The following is a 10,717-nucleotide window of genomic DNA, read 5'->3' on the forward strand; positions in this document are numbered from 1 at the left end:
TAATATACATAACTGATTAGAAAAAAAAAGAAAGAAGAAACGTAGTTATTGCAATGAAAATACATCAAATGCGAAGTGTCACGCAGGGAATTCTGGGAATGTCAATTTACAGGTTTTCACTGTAAATTACACAATGACTTGTTCTTTTTCACTTCCAAAAACTGTAAATTTAACGGTATTTTACTGTAAAATTAAATAAAGTGTAAGGTTAGATCAATTACAGTTATTCACCATATATAGTACGGAAACTTTCTGTTAATCAATTAACTGTTTTTCACCGTACCATTTTTACAATAAAATACAGTAAAAATCACAATCATTTTTTACAGTGTATGAGAGACAGAATGAGAAGAAAAAAATCCTATGATGAAAATTACAGGCCTCTCTCATCTTTTTGAGTGGGAGAACTTGCACAATCGGTGGCTGACTAAATACTTTTTTGCCCCACTATCTTCTCTCATCATCTTTGATACAGACATATTTGCATATTCTTCTCACAATAGCAATGCAAATGCGGGTGCTTCCTGCATTGCAATAATTCCAAGGTGCCATGCCCTGTTATGTTACATGTCTACATTGGAAAATATGCATTATACACCTTAACTTCAGATCTGCTAAACTTGCAAACACAAAAAAAATGCTTGCACACTAATACGTCAATATGAATAATTTCCAAAAAGTCATGGACGAGTCTGCACACCGTCCTGCAGATAGTCTACAGTCTCCAGCCAAACCCCTGGCCAAACCCTTGTCTGATTACTGTAATGGTTTGCTACAGTACACTTTCTCCACAATGTCCCGGAGATCCAGCCCGGACATGCATTTTCTTGCCTTTCCTTCCCTTTCCTTCCCATCTGACGTCTTTAAAGGAGCTTGTGCACACCATAGCTAAAGACGTAGCTAAAGCGTATTACTCATCACAAACACACAGACAAAGCAATGATTGCTGTACCATGATCTCACACCTTTCACACCTGGTTTATACTATCATCGTGTCATGATAGTTGTAGGCGATTGTGTAAAACTATGCCTATCAATGGCTGTGACACCCAACCATTGGCTTATCATGTTGACTTGAACTGGAAATGAGAAATGGTCTGACTATGCAGGGCGGATTATGCGTGGGAACGTTGTATGAGTGTCCATAAAAAAAGTTGAAAGGTAAAGCGAAATGTACTGTACTTTTGTAGCTAATTTTCTCGCTGTTGTTTTTGCCCTATCACGCCACTTTGCTCCACCTCAAACACACACAATCATATGTACACACATTTGGTGGAGTTTAGGGCCATAAAAGACATTAGCTGCATTAGCCTCTAGTGCTACTGAGCAGAAGCATGTGTGCACATTTTCCAAAATCAATACTGATGGAAATTCTGCTCGCTTTTCTTTTCCCCTTGCAAATCTCAACAATGCAACTCTTCATCTCTTGGGGGGAAAAAAAGCCCTGCCAGTTCTAAACACTGGCAAGAGTAGATGGAAAAAGGCCATTCATAAATGTGAAAGTTGCTACGTGCCCCACCCTGTTGAAAAGAGCAGAGGTTAACTCACTCTCTACGGCTGCCTAGCCAACCAGATACTGTGGCAGAAACACACCCGTTGGCAGACTTTGAGAGCTACACTGACTTTTCTGAATTTTGTTGGAGTTTCTACTAGAATGTCTGTCTTCAAGTCTCTGCCTCTCCTCTCATTTTCTCATTCCACCAGGGGCAAAGCCTGGGGCTGGGTGTGAAACCATTTATCTTGCCACTTTCTCTCTGTACCTGTCTAACAGGTAGGGTGTGTGAGAGAGTGAATCTGTGTGTGTGTGTGTGTGTGTGTGGGTGTGTGTGTGTGTGTGTGTGTGTGCTCCGCCCCCAAACCCCCCCTTCAATGTGTGTATAAAATTGGTCAGCCAGCTGCAGAGAAACACGCAGAGGGACTTTGACTCTCCTTTGTGAGCAACCTCCTCCACTCCACTCCTCTCTCAGAGAGCACTCTCGTACCTCCTTCTCAGCAACTAAAAGAAACAGGCACCATGACAAGCACCAGGTCTATCAGCTACAGCATTGGTGGCAGCAGCGGTGGCTCCGTCAGGAAGAGCTACTCCAGCCAGTCAGCCTATGCAGCTCCTGCCGGCTCTAGCAGGGTCAGCTCCGTCAGGAGATCTGGCGTTGGTGCCGGCCAAGGCTTCGGGGCAGGGTTCGGTGCTGGAGGCAGCAGCTACGGCTTCAGCAGCAGCAGCAGCAGCATGGGTGGAGGCTATGGTGGTGGTCTTGGTGGAGGTTTCGGTGGAGGCATGGGCTTCGTTTCAGCTCCCATCACTGCTGTAACCGTCAACCAGAGCCTGTTGGCCCCCCTCAACCTGGAAATTGACCCCACGATTCAGGCTGTCCGCACTCAGGAAAAAGAACAGATCAAGACCCTCAACAACCGCTTCGCTTCATTCATTGACAAAGTGAGTATTCATGCATTTGTTCTTCCTTATAATGAAATTGTCTTTTACATATTGTGCAAATGATGTATTACTAAGTATGACATTTGAACCAGTGGCTCTTAACCTGGATGCCTTAAGTATTACTACACACCATAATAGCTTGCAGCTGTAAAAAAAAAACACCCCCCCAAAAAAAACCTGACACTTAAATATGTTTTCCCTTGCACAACAGCATTGTTTAAGCATATCTGCAAGCTAGGCTTTTTTCTTAGTTGTAAAAAAAGTTCATCTCCTTACATCTTTACTAATTGGGCAAGTATAGTAGTAGCATTCAGCTAATAAGCTAATGTAAATTCTACAAATGTTAAATCATTTGTACAAGATCTCTCTCATTATGGCTTTAGCCTTGGAAAAAAGTCCTCAAAAAACCCATGACTGAAGCTATCCAAATATGGGTGGAGTTTAGGTAATAACCTAGCAACCATGTGAGTCATAGGCACACATGCATAGAGAGTGCTACAAGTGTGTGCGTAGTCCAAAGTCTAGACTTTATTAAACACAGCTTGTGAAATTGATAGTCATTTTGATCCATTTGTGTGGTGTATTTTTATTTCGCTTAAGTCAGCTTTATGTTACGCCCATATTTGGCTGCAAACAAACACTTCATAGCTTTCTGAGTAAATGTGGACAGAAGACACACCCTAAAGGTCATGAAGTCTGCATACACACACACCTTTATTTTTTAGTGCCTGCGAGAGTATTTTCTGTAAGCAGTGTGTGACCAGGATGAGACTCTAGATGCTCCAAACTTTTACTCTGCTTTATAACTTATCAGGTTTCAGGTCAAAGATTATGTCTCTAAATGCCTTTGAACCCATTCTGAGGTTTAAGTTAACAGGAAAATGTAAATCATTGTTATTTTAAGATTATTAAATGGGGCGTAAAAAGGGCATTCATATTTCTAGGGTACACTCATACTGCAGACATCTAGAAAAGAAATTGTGTAAAACTAGACGGGTGCTATCAGGGATGGCTGATGTCCGGTAAGACCATACACAAAACCTGCCTTAGGGTGTGGCAGGAATGTCGTGTTTCTCTGATGTTGTTATCTGTGAAGCAATGCAGGTTTGGGGCAAGTCCATTGCTGAAAGTTTTTCCCAGTATGTAGCTTGTGTGCAACACTGCCACACCCAGTCAGTCCACTCTCACCTTCCCCTCCCCCTCCCCCCCTCCTCCCCTCACTCCACCCTGCAGAAAAAAATGCCTGCTAAAATGACTCATGGCCATTTGTATTCCCTTAAACAATGCTTCCAGAGAGCATACACAAAGAAACTTAAAGAGCCAGCACTACAAAGGAGTCATACAAGCCAGACAAAACAATCAATCCACTTAATTTATTCATTCATTCATTCATTCTTTTCTTTTTTTTTTTTTTAAATCTTTCTCAACTACGTTTAACCCCCCAATTAAAGAGCATGACAGTGAAAATCATAAAAAACAAAACACTAATTTATTTTCTTTTTCCCCCAGGTGCGCTTCTTGGAACAGCAGAACAAGATGCTGGAGACCAAATGGAGTCTCCTCCAAGAACAGACGACCACCCGCTCTAACATCGACGCCATGTTTGAGGCCTACATTTCTAACCTGCGCAGACAGCTCGATGGCCTGGGAAATGAGAAGATTAAGCTGGATGGAGAGCTGAAGAACATGCAGGGCCTGGTTGAGGACTTCAAGAACAAGTGAGTGAAGTTGTATTTTTGAAGGTGAATAATTGAACAGATAAAACACTGAGAACAGAACTGATTTACTCACATTTTCCCGTCTCATAACAGGTATGAAGATGAAATCAACAAGCGTGCTTCTGTAGAGAATGAGTTTGTCCTGCTCAAGAAGGTAATGACCATTCATGTTTTTGCCTCCTTTTCACTGCATGCTTTTTTTTTTCTTTTTTTCTTTTTTGTAATAGCAATGGGGTATAATGTAATTTTTTTTCCAGGATGTTGATGCAGCTTACATGAACAAGGTTGAGCTTGAGGCCAAGGTTGACGCTCTTCAAGATGAGATCAACTTCCTCAGGGCAGTCTATGAGGCTGTAAGTTCAATTCTGTTGTGTTTGGCCAACCAAACCTACTTAGCATGTAGTACTGCTGCTTTGTTATGGCACACAATTTACAGATTGTTTGGTCTGTGTTTGCAGGAACTGCGTGAGCTCCAGTCTCAGATCAAAGACACATCAGTTATTGTGGAGATGGACAACAGCAGAAACCTGGACATGGACTCCATTGTGGCTGAAGTTCGTGCTCAGTACGAGGACATTGCAAACCGCAGCCGTGCCGAGGCAGAGAGCTGGTACAAACAGAAGGTGGGTCAAGCTCTTATAGGTTCAACTCTTGAAGCCCACCTCATGTTTAGCTATGCAAGTGCTAATTTCTCTCAATATGTGTTACAGTTCGAGGAGATGCAGTCCTCTGCTGGTCAATACGGTGAGGATCTCCGCTCAACCAAGGCTGAGATTGCTGATCTCAACCGCATGATCGCCCGCCTGCAGAATGAGATTGATGCCGTCAAGGGACAGGTAATGATGAGCAAGGATTGATACAAAAAATATTTAATATCCTGTTTATGTAAAAAAAAAAAAAAAAAGAAGCTGACTTTATGTATGTTGTTGTCATTTTAGCGTGCCAACTTGGAGGCTCAGATCGCTGAGGCTGAGGAGCGTGGAGAGCTGGCAGTGAAGGATGCCAAACTCCGCATTAAGGAGCTTGAGGAAGCTCTCCAGAGGGCCAAGCAAGACATGGCCCGCCAGGTGCGCGAGTACCAGGAGCTCATGAACGTCAAATTGGCCCTGGACATTGAGATCGCCACCTACAGGAAGCTGCTGGAGGGAGAGGAGAACAGGTAGGTTTTTTTTTTTTGTATATTTAAAACTTTCAACTTTTTGACAAACCTCTGCGTGCTGAAAAATATCACTTAACAAATCTGTCCTCTTCTTTACTCAGACTGACCAGCGGTGGAGCTACAGCCACCATTCATGTGCAGCAGTCCTCTGGAGGTCAGTCATCTGGTAAGTAAATCTTCCTCACTCTCTCAATCAATCCACCTTTCTTATAATCTTATTTTCCAGGTCATGTTGGATATGTGTCTAAACCTTCTTTCTCTTGCAGGTTTCTCTGGTAGCGGCTCTGGATTTGGCTATGGTGGTGGTTTTAGCAGTGGTTCAGGATTCGGAGGTGGTTCAGGATACGGAAGTGGTTCAGGATACGGAGGTGGTTCAGGATACGGTGGCAGCTCCATCAGCAAAACCAGCGTCTCCTCTGTCAGCAGCAGTAGACGTTATTAAGGAGAAACCCTCCAACCCAACCCAACCTGGCTTCTCACCTTCCTTACCTGCAACCAGATCACTTCAAACCTTTTTACAACTCAAACCATCTATGGTGCTATATTCTAGCAAGAGAACTATCCCATGTTAATGAGGAGATGAGGACAATGATTTCTTAAACAAAATAAGTTTTAGGTTGTTCTGTTCTGACACCAGGAAGAATTTAATGCAGAATCTGTACTCCCAGCCACTGAATCTTTATTTCTGCACTGGTATGTATGGGGAAAGAGAGACTAGAATGAAATACACATGAAGCCAATTAGGATTTCAAGTCTCATTAGCATAACTACAAGCAGTACCATGGTTTCACTGGATCAGGGATGTGCTATACAGGTCCTGCAAGTCCTGGTTGAATGTTTTGTGCTGTGTTACAACTCCCTGCTGTATTTAAGTTGACTAATATGTATATCATCATGCAATGGCTGTCAGTGTTTACCGATTTGCTATAAAAACATGACCTACAGTCTGTAACTGATGACAATGACTTTTGGGCTACCAATGTCCAGTTACCTCACATTCAAGGGAGATCAGTTACAGCAAAAAATAAGCACAATGGCATTTGTGTGGACCATCCCTCCTTAACTCTGTGTACTTGCTTAGTATGGTGTGGTGACTGTACTACCTTACACTTTCCCCAGAATTCATATTTTAAAATCCCTGTTATAAATGGAAAATGCAACAAAACTGAAATCATGTTCAACCAGATTTATTTTGTATTGATTGACTTGACACCAACTTAAAATCTAAATACAATAAATCTGAGACCACAAGTTTTGCCTTGCTTTGTCTTTCATTGTTTTTGTTGTTTGGGTCCCTTGACATTTCAATTATGGACAGTTTCAACATCAAATAGCTGCATAGGGCTTAAAATTAGACAATGGAACCACCAAGAAACTATAAATAGAAAAAGTTATTTCAATGGATATACATTTTCACTTATGTTGGCCTTAAAGTATGACGATGACACTTGGCTCTATCATCTCCCCCAGCCTGCCTAGCATGTTTAACATGAGGCAGAGCTTACTTATTGCAACCATTACAGACTCCCTTATTCTTGATACTCTTAGTTTGTTAGTTAATTTTCAAGATATAGTTTCATTACAATAACTTTGTGCTACTTTCCTTTATGATGCCAAATTTTTATAATATCTAAATATTCAAGCATAGAGGTCACTACAGTGGACAGCTATTCAAAAAGCCATTTTCTTGCATATTCATGAGATTTGATGGGATAGTTGCAAGTCAACTACTACATTGAACACTAGTGCATCATTCTATACACTGCCACCAAGTGGCAAGCCGTTGTATGTGGATTATCTGTGCTTTTTCTCCAATCCAAGATGGCCAACAGTCAGTCAGAAATGCCAAGTTGCTCTGGAAAATCCATCCATTCCTTAGGAGACTCTTGCGTGTAGAAAAAAAAAGTGTTGTAACATCTAAGGAGTCATATCATTGTTAAATTTTCCAAGCATGTATTTTAGATTGGAAGGAAATTCTGGTTTATCATCTGTCCACTAAATTAAATGTAAATAAATAAAACTAAAAATAAATGTATTTGTGTTATTAATGTAATTTTCAGTTATGTCAAATTATGTTTTATTAACAAGGTTCGGGAGGAGCATGTTCAGATAATTGACACAAGTGGAGAGCACTCAGCTAATCCACACTTCTCCACACTTTTAGTTCTAACCACTTGCATACAAGGGGGGTACTCTGGGTTCGGGCCAAATTCCGAGCTCAAAGCCCTCCCCCCTGACAGCACGCCAGATACGCATTTCAATTTACTCTCTATAAATTATATGTAAGTGTGAACTCGTGAAAAAGTAATCTGATTACGTAATGTTACTTGCAATGTTTTACTTGCTACATCAAAAAAGTAATCTGATTATGTAATGCATGTTATTTGTAATGTGTTACAACCCCCAACACTGCTCATTTCACATGAGTTTGAAAACACCTGATCGCGAAAACATCAATGTGGATTTCTGTCTGAAGTTTTCTCAGAGAGGTGAGCTATGGTGGAAATTTCACCATTTTGAACATAATTAGAATTATCAGCTAATAAGGGTAAATCGACATACTCTGGTGGACTGGAGGGAGCGTAAGCATTTTTTACATAGTCTGAGTTGGGTTTCCACAGAGTTGTACCTTCACCAGTTATAGAGATCTTTGATAGAATTATGTCCTCATGTTCTGATATTAAAGGCATGCAAAGTTCAACTTGTATGAAGTTATTGGTCTGCTGGTTGAATAGGAACAAACTCAATGTATAAATTTTTTTATATATATATACTTTATAGTTTTCACATAACTTTATGTAATTGTATTCATTGTCTTGTTAAATACACACAGTATTACTGTTTCATTGCAGTATTACTGATTACTTTATATACTGAAATTGAACATGCACAAAACTACACTAAATATTTGTATTATGATTTATTCTTATCAAAGAATCCAATGATACTCGAGCTGCACAAAGGGTTTGCGCTATTTTTGAATCAGAATATGAAGCAGTCATGTGGTTGTGTGTAAAAACGAAGCTTCGGACATCACAGATCACATGTTTTTTGCAAAACGAATCAAGCTCCGATACAGTGCTTCAATGTGAGATGTTTAATTTTTTTTTATACAAGCTTCGAAGCATTGGTGCCAAACGTCACGTCACTATGTCAGAGCACAAACCAAGCCATTAAGTCCAATGAATTGTCTGACCTCTGAGACAGGATTGTTTCAAGGCACAGATCTGGGCACTGAAGGGTACAGAAAAAATTCTGCAGTATTGAAGGTCCCAATGGGCACAGTGGCCTACATCATCTGTAAATGGAAGAAGTTTGGAACCACCAGGACCCTTCCTAGAGCTGTCCGCCCGGCCAACTGAGCGATTAGTGGAGAAGGGCCTTAGTCAGGGAGGTGACCAAGAACCTGATGGTCACTCTGACAGAAAGAGGAGAACCTTCCAGAAGAACAACCATCTCTGCAGCGCTCCACCAAACAGGCCTGTATGGTACAGTGCCCAGACGGAAGCCACTCCTCAGTAAAAGGTACATGACAGCCCGTCTGGAGTTTGCCAAAAGGCACCTGAAGGACTCCCAGACCATGATAAACAAAATTCTCTGGTCTGATGAAACTGAAGAACTCTTTGGCCTGAATGGCAAGCGTCATGTCTGGAGGAAATCAGACACCGCTCATCACCTGGCCAATACCATCCCTAGTGAAGTATGGTGGTGGCAGCATCATGCTGTGGGGATGTATTTCAGTGGCAGGATCTGGGAGACTAGTCAGGATTGAGGGAAAGATGAATGCAGCAATGTACAGAGACATCCTTGAAAGAAAAGCAGAGAAATCCTGCTCCAGAGCACTCTGGACCTCAGACTGGGGCGAAGGTTCCTCTTCCAACAGGACAACGACCCTAAGCACACAGCCAAAATAACAAAGTAGCGGATACGGGACAACTCTGCAAATGTCCTTGAGTGGCCCAGCCAGAGTCCAGACTTGAACCCGATTGAACATCTCTGGAGAGATCTGAAAATGGCTGTGCACAGACGCTCCCTATCCAACCTGATGGAGCTTGAGAGGTCCTGCAAAGAAAAGTGGGAGGAACTGCCTAAAAATAAATGTGGCAAGCTTGTAGCATCATACCCAAAAAGACTTGAGGCTGTAATTGGTGCCAAATGTGCTTCAACAAAGTATTGAGCAAAGCTTGTGAATACTTGTGAATTATTTTTCTTTTTTTTTTTCTTTTTTCTTTTTAATGAATTTGCAAAGATTTCAAACAAACTTCTTTCACGTTGTCATTATGGGGTATTGTTTTTAGAATTTAGAGAAAAATAATGAATTTAATCCATTTTGGAATAAGGCTGTAACATAACAAAATATGGAAAAAGTGAAGTACTGTGAATACTTTCTGGATACACTGTATATTTCCATGGTGAAGTTAAACAAATATTAAGCCATAAATTATTTTTCTTTGGTCTACAGTTGCAGTGGTATTGTCTCTTCAGTTAAGTACAAAAACGCATACTGTCCACTCAAGTGGACATCTAAAAATCTCTTCGAAGAATTCTTGTTCAATAAAAGCACAGAGCAATAAAAACACAGAGGACAAAAATATCCTGACTGAGGTTATAATAATAGCTTTTAGGAATCCTTTAACTGCATTGCATATCAACATTCATCAAACATCATATTTCTTGTGGAAAGCTTTTGGGATGATATATTTCCATGGTGAAGTTAAACAATTTTTAAGCCATAAATGATTTTTCTTTGGTCTACAATTGTTGAGGTACGTAGACATTGTTATCTGGGTTTTCAGTATTTGTTGCTGGGTCCTGGGAATGTGCTGGAAATTCATTGCCCTGTACCTCTTCTTTCATGGTTCTATATACGCAAATATACGTCAGAATTGCTACCCCAACAACAGTTGTGAGAACACCTGCAAAAATTGGTAATGGATTTGGAGGATTGTAAACTGCAAAAGACAATCAGAAGTGAACATCAGCAAAGTATGGCGAAGTCAGGAAAACATTTAGGGACACATTCAACATTAAGTTCTATTTTAAACCAAAGAACCTTGCCAGTGTGGCAGAAATGAACATTGTAGCAATGAAAAAACATTGCTCAATATTTCAATCCTTGAGAAGAGATCTGTTCCATCTAAAGTAAAACAGTTTTTATGAGGTTACTGATATGACAGGGGTCTTGACAGAAATAACTATTCATTCTTTAGGCATAATTTTTAATGATGCAATTAATACACATTAGTAGCTCAGCACTGACCCCTGGTGTTTGTTCATTCAAATTCTACATTAAACATTATAGAGATAACAAATCAATAGCATGATTGGATGCAATTTATTTTTTTTATATTTTTTTCTGAAACAAGGTAATTTATGTTAGTTATCATGGATTAAAAAGTTAGTTGT

At 40.4% G+C, this 10,717-nt stretch overlaps 2 protein-coding genes across 3 annotated transcripts in view; both read left to right on the top strand.

Moving 5' to 3' along the window:
- The window catches only part of chchd4b (coiled-coil-helix-coiled-coil-helix domain containing 4b), a 616,826-nt gene that overhangs the window by 557,912 nt on the left and 48,197 nt on the right, over nt 1–10,717 (top strand). The window lies entirely within an intron of this gene.
- On the top strand, nt 1,590–7,319 carry LOC307140540 (intermediate filament protein ON3-like). 2 transcript variants are annotated; one of them, XM_079840127.1, is made up of 9 exons: nt 1,590–2,434; nt 3,944–4,152; nt 4,246–4,306; nt 4,410–4,505; nt 4,611–4,775; nt 4,863–4,988; nt 5,091–5,311; nt 5,413–5,477; nt 5,578–7,319. In XM_079840127.1, the coding sequence occupies exons 1-9, from the start codon at nt 2,015–2,017 to the stop codon at nt 5,751–5,753; spliced, it is 1,539 nt and encodes a 512-aa protein (XP_079696253.1). In that variant the 5' UTR covers nt 1,590–2,014; the 3' UTR covers nt 5,754–7,319. The 2 variants fall into 2 exon arrangements, with proteins under 2 accessions (XP_079696253.1, XP_079696252.1); XM_079840126.1 differs by having other exon boundaries at nt 1,908–2,434; nt 4,611–4,988; nt 5,578–7,307.

This window comes from Gobio gobio (assembly GCF_949357685.1).
Source record: "Gobio gobio genome assembly, chromosome: 17".
Taxonomy (NCBI): Eukaryota; Metazoa; Chordata; class Actinopteri; order Cypriniformes; family Gobionidae; genus Gobio; species Gobio gobio.

What these genes read in the sequence shown, in the direction of transcription:
- LOC307140540 (XM_079840126.1), top strand. Translation starts at nt 2,015, where the DNA reads ATGACAAGCACCAGGTCTATCAGCTACAGCATTGGTGGCAGCAGCGGT. An exon ending in AGTTTGTCCTGCTCAAGAAG is followed by an intron (nt 4,307 to 4,409) that starts GTAATGACCATT and finishes TTTTTTTTCCAG; the next exon opens with GATGTTGATGCAGCTTACAT. An exon ending in TTGATGCCGTCAAGGGACAG is followed by an intron (nt 4,989 to 5,090) that starts GTAATGATGAGC and finishes TTGTCATTTTAG; the next exon opens with CGTGCCAACTTGGAGGCTCA.